Source organism: Zosterops lateralis (genome assembly GCF_965231275.1).
Source record: "Zosterops lateralis genome assembly, chromosome: 2".
Taxonomy (NCBI): domain Eukaryota; kingdom Metazoa; phylum Chordata; class Aves; order Passeriformes; family Zosteropidae; genus Zosterops; species Zosterops lateralis.
In genome coordinates, this window is record NC_139763.1 from 115,512,928 (window position 1) to 115,537,063 (window position 24,136).

Here is a 24,136-nt window from a genome sequence, read left to right on the forward strand (position 1 = left end):
TTCATTGAATAAGTTTCAGTGTAACTTAATGTAATTTTTAAAGTATGAAATACTTGGAAAATGGAATTGCTTTTAAATCTCATGTGTGGCTTTTTCATTATATCAATGACATGAGCATAGTATAGCTGTGCCATTTGGGAACACTTGCCATATAACATTTGTAAAAATTTAAATACCTGTTTACTCTGTATTCTTTCAATTTCAACAAAGATATGCATCAGTCCTGGGATATAAAGTATCTCAATACCTCATACCAGTGCACATTTCTATTTTAGACCTGAATAATTTGCATCTACTTATATTGTTTCAAGTGGTTTAAAAGGTCATTTAAAAGGTCCCATTTTCAAAATGGGCATAGAAGTGATTTCCATCAATTCTTTACCTCCTTTGGTACATTTGAACAATGTTAGATTAAGTTTCTGTTCCTTTGACTGATACCTTAATCTTATCATGCTGCAAGTCAGTTGTGAAGTTGAATTTTTCTTTCATGTGATTTGAATTCCAGGAGATGTGAATAAATAGAATGCAAAGTTAATTCCTTCATATGGCTAAGAATTCAAAATTTAGTGAAGAGAAAGAAAAAGAAACACAAAAAGATATATAGCCCAAATCAAAGAACTGATATTAAATTCAAATCATATTCATTTTATTTGATGTCTTTATAGTAATTTTTTAAATGCCTCTCCTATCTGACCAAAATTCAGAAGAGTTGCTTGAAATCTGATATCCTGAATGGCTTTGGTGTATGACAACAAGCATTATGGTATATATTAAGGAAGATTATTTTCCACCATTTGTGGATATCTCCTTTAACAGCTGGGGGATTTTTTTTATGTTTTATAAACACTATAGTATGTACCCAGGCCAAGTGTATTGTAGACATGCTTACCTCTATGTCCATTGATCAGAGCCCAGTGAAGGATTTACATTTAGTTTGACAGCCCTAAAGGTGTTATATTTTTAAACCATTCATTAAATATATTTTGTAAAGATTTTCCAGAAGCTTTTCAGGCTTGTGGCCTGGATATTGAATCATTCATGTGCAAACTTCTATTTTGTTCCTCTTTCAGGAACTATCTCATAATGAGGAATATTGGCTAATGTGCTTCTCTTCCCTTTTGATTTTCCTCCCACCTTTGATTCTCTTTTAATTTTGTCTGATTAGGATGTAAATTCTTGTCAGTAGAAAATATTCTTTTTTTTTTAATTTGCTGACACTGAGATTTTATAAAATGATGCATCAAAAAGAAATTTTATCCCTGGGACAGGATATTATTATTGATATGAAAGCAGAGAAAAAAAAATGATGGGAGGAGAAAATTCCTTCTTTTTCAGAGGAAGCAAACAATTCTAAATGGTATTCCAGTCCTAAATTTCTTCATCAAGTTTCTGAAATCTCTGTCTTGAAAATTTCAGGTCCATTTTCACTCATTTAGTCAATTAAAACGATGCATAACCAGCTGATCTCTTCTCCTGTCCTTGATTCTATCTAAAAAGTATGTCAAGATAAAGACCTTGGTTTTCTGCAGCAGTTCAGACAAGGATTTTGTAGAAATTAGACTGAGCATAGGAAAACGAGATCAACATAACTTTTCTTGATTTTGAGAAAAATCTAGAATGCATTGTCAGTGAGTGTTAGGGAAGTTTATTTAAACTAATTTATCTAATATTAATATGCTTGTCATCCACTGAGAAGCTAATTGAATATGTTTATCAGAATTAATGGCAAATTATTCTCTAGTTTGTCCTGTTTAGTGTGTTTTTTGATGTTGAAAGTTGGTACTAACCTCAGTTTTATTCTGTCTCTATTTTAATAAACAAATGGAATTATGTCTTGAATTTGATAAAATTTTAATAGTGATTTTGGAAGGATTATAATTATTGGTCACAGCCAGTTAAAGGAATTGTATTTAGTTTTAAACCCAGCCTCACCTTTTATCTATGTGAGCTCAGTCATTTTATTTAATTTGTAAAATGGGCAGGTATAATAAAGTGGTTTAATGGAAGCTGGTTTTCTGAATTCTCTGAACAGCTATGTATAACTAATGGCCTCAGAGAGATGGTGCTAGATATTCTCACAGAAAATAATCCTGATGTCTCATTGCAAAACATTCTGAAGTATATTCAGTATCCTGGAGGGCTGTGGGAAAGTACTGATAAACAGGGTGGAAATGATTTATTTGCTCCATTCTGCTGCAGGATTTTCACTTCATGGTGTAAAAAAGTATATCCATGCCTGTTAAGGTGGTTCATCAAGACTGAGGACTTGTGTTTTACACATTCCCATGTTCTCTATCTTTGTTGCCTTTTGAAATGGGCTCCCACACCAGTTATTTTCTCATTCAGTCTAATGAAGCTTTTTATCAGCGCCTGCAGAATCTGGATCTATTCAAATGTATTCTTATAATCCACTGCTATTTTAGTCCATTAAAAAGTAAATTATCTCGATTTTTACTACCCTTGTTTCCTTTTTGATTTCTAATGAACTGATTTTAACAGATCAACTTCAGATATGAAAAATACCTGTATTTTTTAAATGAGATGACACTACTATTGAGGGAGCTCATATCTCTGTGAGTTGACTGTAAAGAAGATGATGGACAAAACAATACTCTCAAGTTTTTAGATCTTTAAGGCAGTAGCTAATGTGGTGAAGCTTGAACTATTTACGTTGACCATTTTTTTTTTCCAAGCACTGATGGTATTTAGATTTGGTTAATTTAAAATGGATGCATCTGAGTTAATGTGTCAATTTTTCTCCAAAAATCCTTTAGTGCACGTATAAAAATTAGTCACTTTGAAATACCTTGTCAAAAAGAAAGGTCATCAAAGTTTATTTGCTGCTCTATTTCACGTATGTATATATTTTGTTGATGTTTTGTGAATTCAGAGAATCCTATTAATTCTCCATTGAACTGGTATCTCTGCTGAAGCTGATACTACATTAGTGTAAAGCATTACCTTCAGAGAGGCAATACACTGATGAAATTAAATTAGCCAGGACTGAAAGATAAAGATCCTAATGTAACTACAGGTCATAAACTGGAAATCTTTACTCATGTGAATAGGCCTGAAAAAATTGTTTACAGCTGTGGAGATAATTTACACTGCTGAAGTTTAGCTGGATCAATTTCTTGGTCTTCGCTGACAGGACTTAGAATTATCTTACAAAGGAAATAATCTACTTCAAGTATATTACTCATGTTTTCCTGTTATCCAATATCAGCATCAATATGAATCTTTCTGTTCACTAGAGGGTCCAGGGAAATGCTCATAATCTCATTTCTGCTGAGAAACTGCTATAGGTATCAATGACTGTGAAAATAAGTACCTGGAAATTACTTCTAACCTTGAATAGAGAATTTGTTTCCTAAAAGAAATCACTAGGCGCTTTTTGGTTGTTTGGGATCTTTTGTTGTTGGGGTTTTTTTTGTGGTTTTATATTTTTTTTGAGTTTTATTTGGTTGGTTTGTTTTTTTTGTTTTTTTTTTTTTTTTGGAGAGAGGGGGTTGTTTGTTTTGGGGTGGGTTTTTTTTTTGTTTTGTTTGTTTGTTTGTTTGTTTGTTTGTTGTGGGTTTGGATGGCTTTTTCTGTTTGTTCTGGTTTTGGTTTGGTCTGATTTACTGAGAGACTATCTAGTATGGAAAATTAGTCCTTTCCTGTTCTGCAAAACAATTTCTGTGATTTTCTTTGGAAAGGAAATGAACAGGTATCATAGTCATGTCTTGAAATTGGTAACTAAGTGGAGAAGAATTATTTATTAAAAAAATGTTACTGAAGTGCAAACTATATAGATGTCAGGGGACTCCTACTAACAGTTATGATTCTCCCAAGAAATAAGCAGTACGCTTTTAGAGAAAATATGCTTTAGGAAAATATGAAATATATGTCGTTAATATTATATTAGTATAAAATGGAAATCATTGTTGTTCAAATCTTGATAAAAATTAAATGTCCTAAAGCAGAAGTACTGAACAGAATAGAATGTTTGAGAAATGCCTCTGGAAAAAGCAGCTGTGTGTGGGCCAAGGTGCCCAAATGGACCAGTCAAGCCTCAATCAGCCCTCAGAATTGCATGCAGATTTTATTATTTCTGTACCATCTGGTCACAACTTGTTCTAACATCTGGAGACATGCCTGCTTGCTAAGTTGTGGCTAGCCAACAACAACTGAGAGGAAATAATTTGGATGAGTTCTTGATGTGCCAATAGCCTCTGCGTGAATGTAATCTAATTTTTTTATATAAAAACTGTGAACTGCAGCAGTTACACTTGAAAAATATGCTTTTAATAGTTTCTCACATACAATATATAACAAATTTCCTTGTGACTTTCCTTGAGTGTAAGCCATACGGTAGAATCCTAGTCACAATATTTTTCTAACATTAGGTCAATATTGAATATTTAAGAATAGAGGTATTATAGTATTTAAGATGCTTTTTTTTTTTTTTGTAAACCTGAAAATTAGATTGTGATTTTTGAGGGTGGTGTCATAACAGTCTCTTCCCTCAAATATTGTTTTGAGCATATTGATGCTTCCGTAGCGCATTGTTATTGGAATAGAGTGGTTGATTTATACTTTTAATATTTTTTTTTTTTTTTTTTTTTTTTTTTTTAGGAATGGCAAACTTATTGATGAAAATCAAAAATATGTCCTGAGAGGAAGCAATACACAACTAACAATAAGAGATATAAAAAATATGGATGCGGGTCCTTACATCTGCAATGTTAAAAACAAAGCAGGAAATGACAAGAAACAGACATTCCTTCAAGTTTTTGGTAAGTACTGCATAATATGGTCCATCTTTCCTTTTCAAATATAAACAGCAAGGAAATAGGTGTTAATTCACAATTTTCAGTGAAATATTATTTCTGCAAGGAACCTACTGATGCGGGAAAGAGCTTTCTGTATGATTTTACAACTTCTTCCCTTCCTGTTGGCTACTTAAACTTTTACATCTGAATTTCAGTTTGAAAAGGCTATCTTCAGCATTTGCTTTTCTGCTATTCACATGCAGTACAATGGAGGGTTAAATAGTTTAACCCTCACTCTGCTTTTAATTTCAAAGTTGACTGTTTGAAAGAAAAGGAAGAGGAGAAAGGGAGAATTTCTGAAAGGGGGAAAAATGGCTTATTTTGACTTCTAAGCAGTGGAAGGTTTTTAGTAAGGCAATGCCATACAGAGATCTTCCTGATTTTTTTATTTTTTTTTTCTTTCTAGACTTCTGTGTTTTAACTACATGATTGCAGATGTAGTCACAAAAATACCCTGAGTTTTGCATGCCCTGAGCTTCAAGGATAATAGTAATAACCTCAAAACTCTTATTTCTCTTTCTATGTTCCATCACCCCAACTGTGATTCCCTCCTTTAACTACAACTGATAATTTATTTGAAATTTTGTTGACATAACCTAGTGAGAGTAGGTCTTGTTGAGAATGTAGAAAACATCCCTCAGAATCACTGTGCAAAAAAAGGCTGTAACTTACTTATGAAAAATCTACAAAAATAATGAAAAATGTTTATGCTGTGCTGTCTCCAGCCCTGTACTCCAGGTGGATTGCCCTAACCGTTGGGCTGTTGTTCTGAAGCACTTGAGAGTTATCAATTTCTTTCCAAAGGAAAGAAGATGGAATAAAATCTTAAATTTTATCCCAGCCTCAAGAACTAAAGCATCTTGGTTTGGGAAACTGAAATATTTCATTCAACTGTGTTTCCAATCTTGTAAAAAAAAAAATAAATTGAAGGAAGAGCAATTACTTTCTAATTTTGATATGAATTTAGGGAAGTTTCAGTCAGAAATAACTGTCTGTGTTATTCAAGTAATTTAAAGTGTGCCTGAAATTTACTAGGCTTTTGCCTAGAGCAAGAAAAGCTTTCAAAGAAAGGGATAGGGAAAAGGAGACACCAGACTAAGAGTGAAGGTTTTCTGTATATATTTTTTCATCTTTTATCAAGCACTTTTCTGGGGACTCCATGGCAAGCTAAATCCTGATGTTTTAATGGATATAATGAGTTGGTTAAATCCACTATGAACCTACACATCCTCAGTGTTTCCATGACATCCTAAACTCCTAAATTTCTTAAATCTTTTCTTTCTTGCACAGAAGATCGTTTATTTTGTTTAAGTTTCCACAGAACTCTCTAGAGTGTCTCCCACATCTCTCTCCTGAGTGGTTATAGCTGATTTGTAGTGGAGCAGGATTTTAATTTCTCCTACGATGAGCTTTACTTTTGTCTCTTTCATATGGACTAAACCCCCAGTCATATACACAGCCAACAACTACTTATCTTTTTGCCATTAAATGTGTTTTAAAAGAGGCAGTCTGAAAATGGCAAGGCAGATGGCTGGTTGTTATAGCTAAATAGTACACAAACAACTAGTTTATGTTAAATTGACCTATTAAATTGCATTTTTCTCTCCCACTTCATTAGTTTGTTTGTCTCACATGTCTGCTGTCTTTAATTTTAATTTACAATTCAAATTCCTTAGGGCAACAACTACTATTTCTACAACATGGCTCTGGCAGTGTTGAAACTTGTAATGACAGTAATACAACCATAATGCAATAAAAATAATAATAACATTATAGAATTCAGCATTTAAACTTTCTAGAACGCAGGGCTTTTGAATAGACGTGCTCATCCCAGTGTCATGTCATAGCTACATATTTAGTTTCCATGCATAACCTAGATTCTTTAGTTCAACTTTGAGGGGTTTTTTCAGTATCAATGCTAAAATCCTTTTTTATTCTGGTGGAAAAAGCTTACTCTGACACTTTTCCTGCAGCTCTCATATATGTGTGGAAACCTATAAGCGCATACCCTGCTCTCCCCAGTTCATCTGGATCAGTGCTTTGTCCTAAAAGAAGAGAAAAACCTTTCTTCTCTGAATCTTTCCTGATGTGATTTATCTCTGTCTGTCATCCTCTTATCTACCATATTTTTTTTTCTGTATCATTAGCAATTACTACCTAAAAGATGTCATCTAGATGAATGCTTAGAACTTGCTAAGGTTTTTAATTCGAATTCATTTATGTTCACTGCTGAAAAACTTGAAACCATGGGTGGTTCATCCTTGAATTCTTTAAAAATTTTCTTTGTGTTTATCTCTATTTGGTTGCTATCACTTTCTTTCATACTGTTCCACTTCCTTTTTTTTCTTTTTTTTTTTTTTTTTTTTTTTCTTTTTTTTTCTTTTTTTCGAGTAGTAACTAGCCATATTTATAAATATGTGTGTTTAGATACATCTAAATTATCATTTTCAATCATGAAATAGCACATTTTTACATCTATAGACAACCCCAAAATATTTCCAAAAATAACATAGCAACAAGCGTTTAAGAACAGTCAATAAATTCAATAAATTGAAGTTTCCTACATCTTTCTACTTTCTCCAAAGTAAACATTCATTTCTTCATCATTCCTTCTCCAAGGTGATGACAGTAGTCTTCATTTACATTAGAATAAAAAATATAATCAGACTAAATGAATTTAACTAAAGAAATGTTTGTGATTAATATGAATAATGTTTGTATTCCTAGGGTTTTCACTTTGTTTGCTCTAGCTGCTTATTTCTACTTCTTTATCACTCAAATGCATGGGTATACAATTTGATGATATTAAAGTTGAGGTTTTCAACAAGTTTTCTCTTTTCTGTACTTATGCCACAGCTAAGCTATATCTATATGTTTAATAATTAATTTTCCTAGAAAGAAAAAAATATTCTTTCTTTAATCAGAATTGATAAAAAAAAATTAGAGGGAGTTCTAGCATAAGTCAATTGGAAGTTCTCTACAGTATAGGTGTTTTACCTGCATAATCAGTGAGAGGGCAGTCTGAGTAATATTTTATTATAAAAGTATTTCATTGGTATTTCAGTGGGTTCTGACAAATGACTTCACAAAAATCAAATGAGGGGATACCTCAAAAATCATCACAAGACACTTTGTATTTAATGCATAGTTTAAATACATACTATTTTTATTTTCTAGATGCCTTTTAAATTATAATCTGAATGTTGTGTAGTGGAAGAGTTTTTTCAGCTGTGTTCAGTGTAATTTTTATTGATTATTCATGCTATTTTATTGATTATTATATGTTATTATTAGTGATGGGTTTTTTTCATATGTCAGATAGGAGGAAATATAATGGCCCTCTCATATCTTATCCCTCTTGATTATATTCCAAATGCTAAAATTCAGAACTTTTAGGTTAATTTAGTTCTTCAAAATCCATTCATCTTGGAAGCAAAAAGACTACAGTCTTTTTGTGCCTCTGAGATTGGGATGAGGAGTTGTGTAAATTTTTTGCCTTATTTTCAGTTTTTTATTCCTTTTTATGGTCCTAGAGCATACATTAATAATGTTCTTTTGGGCTCAGTAAGCAGATTTATATGTGTTTTAATATGCTTTTTGTGGTTTGTTTTGATTGTTGTGAGATGCTGTTCTATACATATCTGGAAGCTTTTCATTGAAATTCACCGATACCTCTAGAAGGAGAATCCCATGGATCTGTGTATGGAGTTATCTGGGCCTCCTAGATATTACAAAGTTCACCAGCTGCAGCTTCACAAAATACAACTCGACACAGATGTAATGTTAAAAGTTCACACTTTTTCTGCATTCATTCTTCCTCATCTTTTTTGAATACTTCAACTTTTTAAAATAAAAAATATCCAATCTATAAATACAGTGATGGCAGTTGTCCCAAAAGACAAGTGTTAAACCCCTCTGAGTGTGAAGTGGTAATAGCATTTTAACATGTTTCAATAATACCACCCAAAGAGAGAGACTCAGCTCATAGTGTGCTAAGTCAAGTCAACATTTTGTACTGCTATGTGTGTATACAAGGAATCAAATTTCTGAAATCTCTTTCTTAAATATTTCCATGTTGAACTCCAGCTTGTTTACAAGGTTCAAATTGTACCAGGAGTCTCCAGGAGGATGGGGTTGCAGTTTTGCCACCTGATTCAAATGTGTCTGTGCAGCAGGACAGCAGGAAGATGTGATTCCTCCTGGGATATATTAATCAAGAGATTCATCAGGGAGCCATACAGACACGCACTAGGCCTCTCACTAGTACAACCAAGTTTCTATCAATATCAAAGTGTTTAAAATAATTCTTTTGATGAGACATGGGCAGGACTGTCTCAAGCTTTATATATGCGTTGCTTCCCAGGTCTGGTGCAACCCTTTGTTAAAGATATGGATAGAACTCTGTGAATTCAATAAATTGTGTACCTTTTCCATTAAACTGGTTGCAAGCAAAAGCCTCAGAATGCTATCCATGTTCATCATAAGCTTTATGGGGAGGCTGTATGTACACAGCACTGAGACAAATCCAGAATAGTCCAAGGAAGGAGTCTGAGAGAAATTTGTTTACTGAGGAACTCTTAGTAAACTTAAAATCCACCTTCTTGGCTCAGAAAGCAAACTTTCCAATGAGTAAAGGTTGTTTCTTTTTTTGGCATCATCACTTTGTTCATATTCAACAATGCATGTCTAGTAATAATAGTTACTTACCTTAAATAGTTGTAATGAAGTTTAGTACCTTTCTGTATGCAAGCATTCTTTCATTTGAGCCAGGACATTTAGCTTACAAATGTTTCAGCTACATCACTACATCTGTATTTCAGTATTTTTGACTGAAGAAAGCAGCAAAACCCTGAAGGCTTCCTGAATTTGCATTCCAAGGCTCTTTATTTTTATTTGCTTCATATTTTCTAGAATACAAAAAGCAAATACCAATTCAGTTTGAAACGGACCTTATCGATTTAGAAAGAACAGTTAAAAATTGGATGTGGAAGGGTGGGGGAAATGACTGCTCCAGTATTTCTGTCAATACCACTGTTGGCATTTTCAAATAGTTTTATTTACATGTACACAAATGTATTTTAATATTTTCCAATGTCCAAAATGTCATTGAAAAGTTTTTAGTGTAAAAACTTCTAGTCAATACTAAGTTATGACTTGTGACCTACAAAAGTGAATTAATTAAATAATATCCCCCATATGAGCTCTCTTCTTCCAAGTAATAACTGTCAGCTAGATGTATTTGATGATTAATCAGTGCTTATTCCTTTAAATGTCAGGTACTCTTGTCTAAAATGTCAAGCTAAACCTTTTTTGTCTTGTAGTGATCCATTTGAAGAAGGTCTTAAAGGAATTCAGAATAAGTCCAAGGTTAAGAATTATTTTTGTGTTTTGGAACATGCAACATCTTGAGCAAATTACATTGTTTGCCATGTTGTGCAGATGGGAAACTCATTTTGACAGAAATAATTTTAAATTTTGAGAATTTTGGGCATGAAATACTATGTATGATGCCTCCTAAAAAGAAAAACAACAAAAAAATCTTTATGTCTGCTGTAGTTCTTTCCTTTTTTTCCAGGGATGATGATGTATCAAAGGAATGAAAGGATAGAACAGATTATTTTGTAGCCAGGTGATATGACTATAGAAATAGAGCACCTGAGTGCCAAGGTGAAATATTTCATAGGCATTTGAATGATCCTGAAAGTGAGAGTAGTAATTGAAGTTATTTTGAAGTTTAACATAATTATCTTTTATCTCTAATCCTGGTGGGTTTTTTAGGTCTTTCCAGTGACATCTCTTTTTGTACCACAGAGAAGTTTTGTATTTTATTGGCCCAATTAATATCTTGATGTAATGATTTGCTTGCTACCTTCTATTGCATCCAATAAATCTGGATGTAGTTCATATTTCAAGAATTGCTGATCACTCAGGGTGTTTTCTTTCTTCACATGATGTCACTCACTCACAATAGATTATATATTAATGAGGTAGGATATTAGTTCAGTGCTTTCTTAGGTAAAATGCTACTTGTTTCTCATCTCTATGTCGTAAACACACAATAGTTTATTCATAATAGTGAAGGGCGAACAGACAGTAGAGAATCAACAGAAGGAATATGGAGAAAAGGAATGAGAAGTGAGACCAAGAATTGTGTGCAGGGAATGGATAAAAGGTAGGTGATGTGCCGGCATATAGCAAGTTTGAGCCTGTTTTTATTCTTCTTGGTGATGATATGAATGTAGCATCTGTGAGACAATGCTTCTAAATGAGGAGTCATAAAATTAAGCAGGAGACTGGACATAAGGAAAATGCCTCCCAGCAGGACAGGCAGGCACTGCAACAGGCTGCTGAGAGGTTGTCTGGTCTCTCTCTGTGCTTGACATTTTTTAAGATGGTGCTGGACAAATCCCTGAAAAATCTGACCTGAGCAGTTTCTGTTGATGCTGTGTTGTTCAGGGGGTTGGTCTAGAAGCCCTCCTGGTTCCCATTCCAACCTGAATGATTATCTTCCTGATCCATGAACAAAACCCAATATTGCTCTTTGGCATAGCACACACTATAGTAAACCCATTAGAAAACAGATCACATCTCTTTATTTTGTTTCATAAGGATTACACTATAGTAGTGCTTCCTCAAAAGCAAAGCTGAGAAAAACTGAGAAAAACATTTAAACAAATATACTTCAAGTTGATGAAGTCAATCTTAAGACCTGCCCAATTTTGATTCACTCATGTAAATTTTATTCACTGCTTTCGGGTGTAAACCTATTGAATCATATTTTTATTCCAGGATTATATGTTGGATTTTCTAGGGGGGATGAGTGTCTTCTTCAATGTATAATGGGAATGGGTTCAGAGAAACTTATTAATCATTATATATGAGGTAATATATAGGACCAAAAATTTTTTAATTAAGGTACTTGAATGTCGTGGAAGAGAATAATATCTTATGCACAGTACTAATACAGAGTTCTTGTGTGACATTGTTGAGATAAATCCCCAAGGTAAAAGTATTCACATGTAACCAGAAATTCTATTGTAGATGTAGAAATAACCTGCAGAGTTACAGTATAGATTGAAAGATGTAGCTGCTATGTAATTGAGGCTATAAAGTGGAATGATTTAAGAATGCAAACAATATCTGAATTTTTAAAAATTTATCTTACCATCAGTTTACTTGATAAGTAGGATTGAATACCTTAGTATCAGAGGACTCTTCTGTTCTCCATAGTGTCAATATCAGTGAAGTGTGTTTTTTGCTGAGGGATTTTGTTAAATTCTGCAATTTATGTAAGCCAGTGAAACCTTGCTGAAGATCAAAGTCAAAGAATGGTATTAATTCCTGTTGGTTTTTTGTTTTTTTTCTGAATAATATGCATTTGAAGACTAACATGGGTTATAATAGAATCAAAGAATGCCTGAGATAGGGAAGCACCTCAGGAGACCATCTAGTCCAGAGTCAGACAGAGCAGACATCTCAGGACAAGTCTAGCTAGGTTTTGGTTATCTCCAGGGAGAGAGAGCCTGCAGGCTCCTGGGCAGCTTGTTCCTAAGGGAAAAAAAGTACATAAACACCGCCACCAGGCCAGATCAGCCAGGACCCATCCCACTCCACCCCAGCAAGGGAGCAGGATGTCCAGCTCATGGCACACAAAGAAATGGTTGCTGTGCAACTTGAGGCCAAAAAAATTATTTGGTTTTATAGATAGTAACATTGAAACTTTAGTTAATCAAAATTAAAAAAAAAAAAAAAAAAGAAAAAAGAAAATAGAAGGAATTTATTTTCTTTAACAACAATAGAAGGTGGTTTTAAAGATTTTGACATGACATTCTTTGTGCAGGATCAGTAATGCAATTTGTGTTTTTAACAGTGCAGCCTCAAATAATACAACTTAATAATGAAACCACGTTTGAGAATGGGAAAGCAACCCTCATCTGTGAAGCAGAAGGAGAACCCATCCCAGAGATAACATGGAAAAGGGCTACTGATGGAATGACTTTCTCGGAAGGTGACAAGGTAAATCCACCTTTAATGTATTAAATATCTAAATATGTATTGCCTGCCTAATCTTCTTCTTTTGAGCAGAAAATTAATTTAGAGACAGATTAATTCTAGATTCCTCTGGAATTAGAAGGAATTGCTGTTTTCTAAGGCAGCAAGAGAGACATGGAAATTCTAAATTTGAAATTAAAAAAAAAAGAAAAAAGTAAAAAGCAATTAAATGCTGAAAGGCAATTCATCTTTGTAGTTTAAATTGTCATACATAATCTTTACTAATGGTTTCAGTTTCATCTTGATCATTATGGCTACACATAGCCCTTCTTTAGACTATTTGGATTCTGTCCAGTAATCCTCGAAATACAGTGGAGCTTAAAGGCATTTTAAATTTAAAAAATGGGAATACTTTGTAGTTCCTTATTTCCCACTTCTTTTTTCTTTCTATTTTTTCCTGTCACAGAGGACAAACTGAGCTGATTATCCCATTTCGCCTTCCCATTTTAATATCTTATTACAAAAGTAGATTGAAGAGAGGAAGATTGCAGTATGGCAATGGAGAAAGTCCATTAGCGTGGGAAAAAGAGCTGTAATTAGGTGGAATGGTGAAAGGAAAAGGGAATGGTGCAATGCAATTCCTGACCATGCTTATAGCAAGCTGTGTTTCTATAGAGTTCTTCTTTTTCCCTTTTTAATAATTATTTTAGTATTTGAGCAAGTATTTTCTTCCTAATTTCCTGACATAGACTACAAAATTTTTCTATAGTGGTTGAAGTAAAAGATACCATCTTTCTGGATAACTAATTCATAATATTTTACTCTAGATAATTATATAGAAAAATTTCTTCTTCTTGCATATTCATAGCTGTGGCTTAAAAAACACACAAGTGAAAACCTAGATAGCAATCATGCCACAAAGAGAATTAGATATGTAGTAAGACAGTTTATAAGGAAATGCTGTATATTAAGGAATTATGATTTTTTGTGTTCTAAAGGAGAAGGTCTGGTCTGAGCTAGTCTCTGACTTGACCTTTCCTGGAACTGAGGCAGTTTATGTGAGGCTCTCACTACCATTTTCCTGTTCTGTGCTTTCCACTTTGAAGCAGTATAGCACTATTTAGATTTTTTTTCTAATAGTTCTACATTAAGACAAAGCAGTTTCTCTCTTCCTTAAATATTTCAAGATAAAGGTCATCTTTCTGACTTGCAAAGACTATGCTTTGTTCAAAGGTTACAAGTGTTAGCCACTCACTTATGTTTGAAATGTTCCCAAAATAACTTTCTATAAAGGATATTGAAAATGAGAGGAAATAGCAGAAAGAAGCTCAAAAATGTTGGTGCAGTTGAAGCCTGAAATTTATCCAGTGCTTGTGTAAGACAGTCTTATATCCTTAATTCCAGCTGCAGGTGGTTAAACTGATGTGTTGCTGGAGTATTCTCTGAACTGTGGTTCAACTCAGTGATAGTGACGACCAAACAAAAATCTATATTCACTTCCTACTGGTGTGCTGACAGACTCTATGTGGAAGATAAAAAGAATGAGAATAAATACAGTTCTGTGGTTTCCTTTGTTCTTGCCAAAGAAAGAACTCTGTGTATTGCTCACGGGAGAGATTTTGCTGAATCTTGAATAAATGTTCTGAAATACCGAATATGTCCTTGACCTATAAAATATGCTGCTGTGTTTGCCTGCTGGTCCTTCTGCTCTGGGTTGCCAAAAGCTTGGCTTTTCCTACCAAATTAGGTGAATAGGGAACAAAACTGGCAGTGAATAAATTATGGAATAGTTGTTAAATAATACAGCTGTGCTTTGCACACCGAAAGAGAAGGAAAAGATGAATTGGAGAAATCAAGGGGGAACAACATAGAACATGGTCTTAAATTGAAAATATTACTTATATGTGACAACTTTTAAAGTAATACCTGATCATGCAACAACATAAATCATGGATAAACATAAAAATTATTGTCTTTATTCAAGGGATTCATGTTTTGAATTTTTGGGCCAGTTTTTTCTTTATATCAACTGCAGCTTATTCATCATTTCTGTTGAATTAAGAGTATCTTTAGGGGATGATTTTTTCCACAGAAGATGGAAAACCTATTCAAGCAACAATTAACAGGATGATTAAAAGAACATATAAAGGGCTGTTCTTATTTTTTTTAATTTTACTTTTAATAAATTTAGTATGTAGCTCCTCAATCATATGGTTCTTATTTTGCTAAAATGTAAATGTACCTCATGTGGATGAGGAAGACTGCTGAATGTGGCATCATTCTGAGCCTTCATGGATTCAAAATGTGCTTCTATCCAATGAGATAAGTGTTTTCTATCCAATGAGAGATCTAATAAGTGGGCCATAGACTTCCCTGAGTTTTGAATTTATTGTGTCCAAAAGAATGGCAACTATGCACCAAAGTCATAGATCAAAGAAGTAACCCAGCTGGGCTTAAGGAGGATAATATTAATGAGTATGAGCCCTATAATTATCTCTTTGGAAAATACTGCTTTGATAAAGGATTTTCAGTATCTCAGAAGTGTTTATTTGAAAGTGGAAGCCAAGCGAGTTCAAACTAGAAGCAAAGAAGCCTTTTCCTCTCTCTTTTTATTATTTAGCTCTTAAAACAATCTACCACACAGTGTGTGGTCTCTCTTTCGTTAAGAATTTGGAATAAAGGGGTCTTTCCCTTTCCTCTGACTTCTCCTGAAAGTTAAATGAAAATTTTTCCAGGAGGTCACATTAGATGCCCTCTGTAATCCTTCTGTGGCTGTGTAGCCCATAAATACGTGGTGGGGGTGGGTAAGGTTAAATAAATGAATGGCAGTGCATGCTGGAAGGTGTTTGTCTCACCATTAAAGGTGTAAAAATGGAAATGGAGGCTCCATCCAAGGCCACAGCTTCATCTGCTCTTTCAGTGTCAAGCTGCAGCTCTGCTTGGAGCACGTAGTCTGCCTCTGTCCTCCCAGTTCCCAACTCCCAGCACCGCCTGTCCTTGCTTTGATGTGCCAACCTGGCTGTGCCCCTCTCAGCTGGGGTTTGAAATGGCACATTCCCACAGACCACTGTGCATCCAGCAGGCCTGGCCTTTTTCCCAGTAAAAAGAGGAGTCAGGAGAAGGATCGCCTTTTTTAGAATAGAAGGAAAGTTAGTGATTGGATTTAATTTGGCGTGATCAGTTATGAAATGGATTTTGGACATGCACATGCATCTCTACACACATCCCTGAAGGACGGCACGTCCTGATCACTGATACAAAATTGTCACTGATTCCTGTGTACACTGCAGAAGTGTGAGAGTGCCCCACTTTCACACCATCCAATTCTGGCAGAAATATGAATGCTGATCAACGTTATTTGTAATTACCATTTCCAGCCCTGTTTTGGAACACAAATCACAATAACAGATGGGGCTTAATATGAGACAGTGGCTCCACTGTATGCAGGATGTGTCCAAAGAGGCATATGCTGCATACCCTGAGGAATTTATGGTCTAAACACATAAAATGAATGAAAGGAGTCAACACAGAGAGGTCCCAGTTGCAACTTGTGTGTTGGATTTAAGATAGGATTTTATACTCTATTTTTACTGTACCTAATACTTTATTTCGCACAGATTAACTGAATGTCTCTTAAATACTTACACTATTCTCCTTGTACTCCCAAAGAAAACCAAAGCTCTGATTTTTAATTTTATAACAAATACTGCAGAAACCGTTTGAATACTGCTTTCTTCCATTGCAATAGTTACCTGGTTCTTTGCATGAGATTTCCCATGACATTGTTTCTAAATATTGCAGAGTTCAGACTAATAATTAAGTTATTTTCCAAGTTTGAATATATTTTGTATTGGCACGCAAATCATAAATATTTGGAGCTTGTAGAGTTTTTCATGGTTTTCATGATCAGGCAATAGGCAAAGGTAATCTTTTTCTTTGAAAGGTCAAGCCTATTTTCTCCCAAACCTATTAACTTCAATTCAGCTATTACAAATGTTAATTAAAAAATGTGTTTTTTAGGTTTTTTCCACTCCCTGTTAATGTTGGGTTTTCCTTCACAACAAGAGACAGTCTTACAGTGTCAGTGAAATATGTTGTCTTTCTTTTGGAACAGTAATGTAAGCCCTGTTAAATTCTTGCTCATTGAGGATCAGATCTTTATTTGAAATGAATCACAGAAAACAGAGATGTATCTAGGGTATTTTAATTGATTCCAGGAAATATCTTTATTTTTCTGAGCTATCCAAATCCTGTTCTTTGTGAATTCTCCTTTGAATAGATAGGAAATATACAAGGCAAATCTCTTTGCTGTATTGGAGAAAATCGTTATAACCTGTTTCACCTACATATCTTGGAAAAAGCTCCTACTTACAATATCATAGAATGCTTTTGTTGTTGCAATATTGGCACAGGCCTGAAAACCAGAACAATCCATGTTTCCAGCCACAGTTGTGCTTGATTATTAAGTTGAAATGCTCTGAAAATAATTTAATCAGTGATCAAAGTTCTCTTCTACTTTTTTTTTAAGCCCCAAATGAATTTTAATGGGCTTCACATATTAAGACTATGAAGTTAGAGAACAGGAATATTATGACTGGAAGAAGGTAAATAAATTAAGTTGATCAACAGGGTCACTTACATGTTGGGTGATTAGTGCTGTTGAGAATATAGAGGTTTATACCCTGTGACATAAGCCAATAAAGGGCCATACATGAGCACTGAATAGTCGAATTTCAGGAGCCATCTGATCCATGGAAGTCTGAATACATTTTGGTATTCCTGCATTTATCTCTCGTTTTGGGAGGTGACAGGATTTCAGCAAGAAGACTGATTTTGCAGGAGTAGGATTGTAATCAGGTAGAAAGAAAGAGCAGCTTTCCTGGGTGACCTGAGGAAGTAGGGAAACTCTGAGCCTATGTGGATATTTCCAAGGTCTCAAGTACCTCAATCAGTTGTCTGAGCTCCACACACTCCTTTAGGTAACAGTGATGTGTAAATGAAGCCAAAAATTAAGCTAGTAATTATTTTGAGATGTTGGTTGCATTGACAACTCAGTGCTAAATTTTAGCCACATGAGCAGAGGGCCCTTCAGATTTGTTCCTCTTTTGGGGTAGAAGGGAAATTATCTGTTGCCCAGATTAGACCCAAATGCCTGTGCATACATAGAGACAGATGGATTCATGTTGTGTGGATGACTGTCATTAATTTATCCATTTAGTCTCTCCAGTTAATATGTCGTTTAAGATCTGTTTCTTCAATGATGTACTAATACATAACTTCCGATAATTCAATAATATATTCCGTTTCCTAATGTGCACAAGTGTACACATTAGGAAACTGAAGTTTCCTGAGTCAGGAATCCTGCTAGCTGACTGAAAATAAGGAATAGACTGGCTTAAAAGTTCTGTTTGTCAATGAGACTTTCCCCAGGAGAATGACATATGGGTGCTCATGCTGCCATGTTGCAATTTCTGCTTCCCAACTTATTTCAAACTCTAGTAGCATGACATTTTTTTGTAATAACAAATATCCAATTTAGCTGATATATCCAGCATAAGCTTTTATTTATAGCCATATTGATCAATATAGACATGTAAATAGAGAAACTGAGAACTCTATTCAGGACATCAATTAAATAAAATTACTTGAGAACATATGCCCTTTCAGTTATGCCCAGGTTACCTCACTTTCTCAATTTTGCTTGTTACTGCAGTAATTTCCTCCTGTTTCTTCAGCTGAAAAAAGCCCTCCAGAATTATCAGGGTTTATGAGCACAGACTTTGTGGTCTGTGAGGTCAGGATCTGTCCTGCTGACAATTCCCTTCACCTCAAGCTGTGCCTCTTTCTCGCCTTCCATGACTTTCCTTCCCCTAAGGGAGCCTTGTTGTTTACATATGCCCCTGCAGGTCCCTGGCTCAGCCAGCTTCCAGACAGACTTTCTGTCTGATGTCTAGCCATAATAATTTTAGTAAAATATACATCAACTTTACAGTAAACTGGGAGGGATTTCAAGCTGCATAAATCTACTGAACAACCCAGAACTCAAACTGTGATTTGGGTTTGGTTTGTCGTTTCTTTTTTTTTCTCCTCCTTTCTTTTTTCTGCATACCCTCACTATATCAGTTATCCTGCAATTAAAGCTAGATTGTGTCAAAGTTTGAATACGAATTCTGCAAAAATGCAATTAATGTGTATATACATGCATTATGTTTAAAATTCTTGCAGCAGTACTAATTTTAAAGTTTGTCATATATCACACCAAAGTTTTGTGGGCAGAAGGGATTCACAACCTGTATATATCTAAGAATTTGTTATTGGTCCAGGTAATATCAGTTTAAACAAAATAAACCAAGCAATTATTCTTAGTTCAGTTATAATGACTTGAACATTTAAATTCAAATAATCTAAGTAAGAAAAAAGAAAAAAAAAAAATACCATGGTTAAAATCGTTATACAAAAGCTTCCTAGTTTTCCTTCCCTCATTTTAATCACCCAGACACCAGAGGCAGGCTGGCAGTGGTTGTTTTTCTTAAAAAAAAAAAAAAAAAAAAAAAAAAAAAAAAAAAAAGTAGAAAAGGATTGAAAATTCATCACCATGCTCTGGGTCAGCTTCAAGTTATTTTTGTCCATTTTCTAATGCAGTAAGTTGACATGATTTGTCTTCATGTGTGCCCAGCCATAGTTTTTTTTGGTTTCTTCCTTTTATAAGTTTTCCCCACGTTTTCACTTGCTGGTCATCAAAATTACAGAGCAACCACCCCCAGTCCCAAGTTAGAGTAAGATTTGATTGTCTAAACTAAGATGCAATTGTATAGTAAAATCATTATTTTTGGTGGCTGTTTTATGTGAGGTCTGTATTGAATAAGAACGTTGTACTTAAAGGTCTTTTTCCTGAGAATTTTGCTGGCCCGAATCCATTTGAGTCACCTATTTTAATGGCATCATAGCAGTGTTGGAGTACATTCACATCAGCAGAATTCTTAGGAATAAAGCCACTAAAATACAGTGTTTATGAATGAAACAGGATTTCTAATTACGAAGTGCATATGCAATTATTAGAGTTGTAGTATTTCTGCTATACTTATAAACACTCATTTGTTGTTACTATTGTTATTTATCATGGCCAACACTAATGCTTGTTCTAGTCTACAAGTTTATTTGATATGATGCTAATATTTTTGTCATTTAAAATCATAAACCATTTCTTTCTTGTGATTTGCATCAATAAGATTTGTGATGTACATCTAGGATTTGCATCTTTAGCAGAAGTAATCTTGAATGGATGCTCATCATCTTTTCTCTATTAAATATTTCTCTTACATATTCATTGTTGAGTAAAAACCAATAAGGGAAAGAAGTTCAGTTTTCCATTTCATGTCATAATAAGTGTTTGTTTTCAGAATTTCATGGGTTATCTCTTTCCATAATGACTTAAGTTTGAAAGAAATACCAGCATGAATCAATGAAATATCAGTTCATAATTTTAAAAGGTTGTACAAAGCATTCAAGAACACATTTTTTTCCTGAGACTGTACATGCTGCTAACAGCCTGCGTAGAACCTGCTGCCATTTACAATCTGAATTCTATAAAAGTAACTGTTGTGTCTGCAGCTGAAAAGAAAATCAAAACAACAGTATTTTTTTCTTCAACATTAGGTTTTCTTGTGACTTCCCTGCTGCTACACTATAGATCTACAAACAATAGGCGCTTCAATAATTTCTTCTTTGTGGAAAAACAAATTCCTAGAGATTCAGGAATTTGCAGCATGCTGACATGTATAATTAACAAGCTGAATTTTTAAAATATCACAAAGTCTCCTATAAAAATCACTGAAGTCCAAGACACTGCTGTAGCATTATTCTGATTCACTGGACATTAAGACATATGCACGTAGCAATACTCTGGAATTTTCTGCTGTCTCCAACAGGTGCATGGATAGAATACATTTACCTGAAGAGAATGGGAAATATTGTGAATATACCATCCATAATCCAGAAGGGAGCTTCCATCAGCTTCTACACGATGATGGCTGTTGTGACTAACAGCCCTTTCTCTCATCATCAAAGGTAGATTTTCACACTAGGAATTGCTGGTCACATACATTTAACAGACTTCTGGAATTTTATCATCATTTAGTATCAGCATGTCAGGTTGCAGAAGTTCTTATCTTTCCTGCTGCTTCAAGAAACATTTTCATGGGCAATTAAGATCTGCTTAAGTCTCACATGTATGAAGCATCAGCCTGAAGTGTACAACCTCAAGTTACCTCTCATATGGATGCAAACACAATCTGAAATCAGCAAACTTCCTAAAAAATTGTTATTTGTGACATTCCAAAGATGATTCTGTCAATCAATATTTGTTTTCTCCTTGAAAATTCAGTGATGTGTACTAAAAACATGACGAAGACAACATAATGAGTTGGCAGTTTTTAACAGTTTGATCCAAAGAAAAAAGAGCTATGATTTTTTTCAATCCTCCCCCCTGCAGTATGAGGATCTTTGACCGTGTGCATCTGAAGCAGATCCTTTGGAAGAAATTTAAAGCACCTGTGGCTTTTACTCAAGTTACATATTCTTAACTGTGACTATTCTTTAGTATATTGCTCCATGTTTTGCAAAAGAAAAAAAAACCCAACTCAATTCTAAGCCACTACCTCTTTGTCTTTTCTGTGGTTAATATGTGCTGTGCACATCCAAAATAATACTAAAGTACACAAGTTGTCAGAAGATAGATTTAGTAAATTTGACAGGCAGTTTAACTATAGACAGTGATGGCACTTTGCTAATGAAAAAGCTTTAAACATCAGGAGAAAAATAAATGTATTTCAACTTGTCTAGATTTTAAATGAAGGATTTTTTTTGCTTGCAGTCTTGCACTTGGACTTCAGGGGTTGAAGGAGTACTTTGACAGCCAAGTGATAAACTCAAGGAGGGAAGTCAGTTTCTCTAACCATCCAAGCAATATTACTAAAATCCAGCTACAAATGAGTCACCAATTTCTGCAACTGTTCTTACCTTCCATTATTGTTTTCAGCCAACTCAAAATGCAAGTTTTGGCAGCAGTACAACTTCATCTCATTTGGTTCTGCTTTTCCTCAGTGGGAGTTGGAGCAATGGCTGATAAATCAAACTCATCCACTAACCACACCATCCACCTCTGCCCAAGTTCAGCTTTCTCCAGTTAGCAAATGAACGACAATTTCTGAGCATAGTAATCAGTGAACTCTCTTTTCTCCTCCTGGAAAATTACATTGATTTTACTGAAATGGCAGTGGAGTTTTGCAGATTGAAAACTCAATGGTACCTGAATAATTTACTCTGTTTCAGAAGCTCTCCTTGTCTCCATGTGGATTTTACTGTCTTATCACATCCCTGTCCCATCTGGAACTGGAATCCTTGAAATTTAAAGTTATCATTTTTCTGATAACACCTTGAGAGCTCTGCTTTTTGACTTGGAAACTGTGCACAGACCAGTCAGGTCGGCATCAACTGGTCAGGCCTTTGGAAATATTCACATGTGGAACTACAAATCATACAAGACATTCAGGAAGCAAGAGCATGACAGAAGAAGTCAAGGAGTAGAATAACATGTGTAGTATGACAGGAATTTTATCAAACCCAAAAATATATATTTACTTTTACAGAACCTGTAGCACTAATCTCAAATTATGCAATACCTCTCTTTCTTTTTTTAATTAGCATAGGAGCCATTTGTGTTTAACGACGTATTATAAGTCAGAATACTGCAAGTGTAGAAAATTTTCACCTTTTGTTTTTGGTTTATTTCTTTTTTTTCCAGAAGGTACTTTTTATATTGTGTCATTTTGGGTAGTTTAACTTCCAGACCTGTATAGAAGATTTTTCTTTAACAACAGCAGAGAACTAAATTGCTATCAGTATTTAAAATAAAAAGGGCTTTCTTGTTTCCTAATTTAGAGAATGTACTTTAGTGTGGATAAAATCACAGAGTGACTTTATCTAAGTAAAACATTTTTCAAAGTCACTGCTGAAGATTTTTCACTTGTATTTTAGTTTTATGCTGGTGATGATGAGGGAAATAAAGCCTCAGCACAAAAGCTTCAAAACCCCCATTATTATTTATGATTACTATGAAATTCTCCAATGAACCTTAACCATGAAAAAAATTTCTTACGATTTTATTATGATTTCTAAAATCATAAATGTAACTTCTGAAGACTTTGTCATTCTTCCAATGTCTAAGAGTGTAAGGTTCTGTTAACATAATTGTTCTTTCCAAAGAATATGTAAGTCTCTATGGAACTGTCTTAACCTCAAGTTTTTGATACCTCAATGATTGTTCATTCTCCATGGTGGAAGGAGATACTGAGTAATTCAGTGAATGAGCACAGATCATGAATGTTAGGCCACAGACACTATTCTGATTTTCTAGGGGTTTGTTCTGTCCCTTTTGTGCTCTTTGTTATTATTAAGCAGTAAAATAAAATAAAGATTCTACATCTCTCAGGCTATAACATTTGAAAGGAAAAAAATAAAGACTGTCCCAATTTAGTAGGTATCCAATATTATTTCAGACAGGCTTGAGAGTTACTGATATTTTTAATTTATAGAGATTATATCTATATTTTGGTTTTGGTCCATTGGTGGTCTAAAGCTTTCTTTCTGGTGGGGATTTCTCCCAGGGATTACTGGGCAAGTGTACTGTTCCCATACTTGTGTCTCATTCTCTTCATGTTTTGGTGTGTTACGGTGCCAGACATGGTATTAATGTGTGTTTTCCATAATTAGTGCAGGAGAGAAATTAATCCCAGAAAGGCGTTACCAGTGCTTAGAAAGTTCTGCTTTGGCAGTTTATCCTGGTTTTAATAATGTCCTTTAAAAGAACAGAAACATGTAAATAGTGTGGCCTCAGTTTTTGCTCCAGGTAATGCTGCGTATTTGATTTTTGTCCTGGTTTCTTCATTGCTCTTTGCCATATTCAACTGCACTGTTAGTGTGTTTTTTTTGAGTCATCACAACATGCCCTTGAATCATTTACCCAGATCTCTCTTGTGTGATTTATACCGTAAAGAAATACAATACAGCCACACTGGTGTTACTGAAGTCCTTGTGGAACTTCACCATACTGACTAGCTTTTTAATTTGCATTGAATTAATGAATCACTAATGAAGTATTTACTATTATATCTATGATTAATTGTCACAGGTTTTTTCACCATTTTAAATGTAACTTCTTAAGGAAATATTAGTCATCAAGGTAAAATCAAAAATCAAATTTCTGAAATGTATATACATTTTAGGTAGGAATAATGTAGTTTGACCATGGTATTACATGCTTAATATTTAAA

At 34.4% G+C, this 24,136-nt stretch overlaps 1 protein-coding gene across 4 annotated transcripts in view; it reads left to right on the plus strand.

The window, feature by feature from the left end:
- Nucleotides 1-24,136, plus strand: part of NCAM2 (neural cell adhesion molecule 2) — a 282,300-nt gene that overhangs the window by 160,843 nt on the left and 97,321 nt on the right. For all 4 annotated transcript variants that reach the window (XM_083885211.1, XM_083885214.1, XM_083885213.1 and 1 more), the window contains exons 7-8: nt 4,618-4,778; nt 12,685-12,830. In XM_083885211.1, the coding sequence (XP_083741337.1) occupies nt 4,618-4,778; nt 12,685-12,830 (307 nt within the window). The remainder of the gene's footprint in view (nt 1-4,617; nt 4,779-12,684; nt 12,831-24,136) is intronic.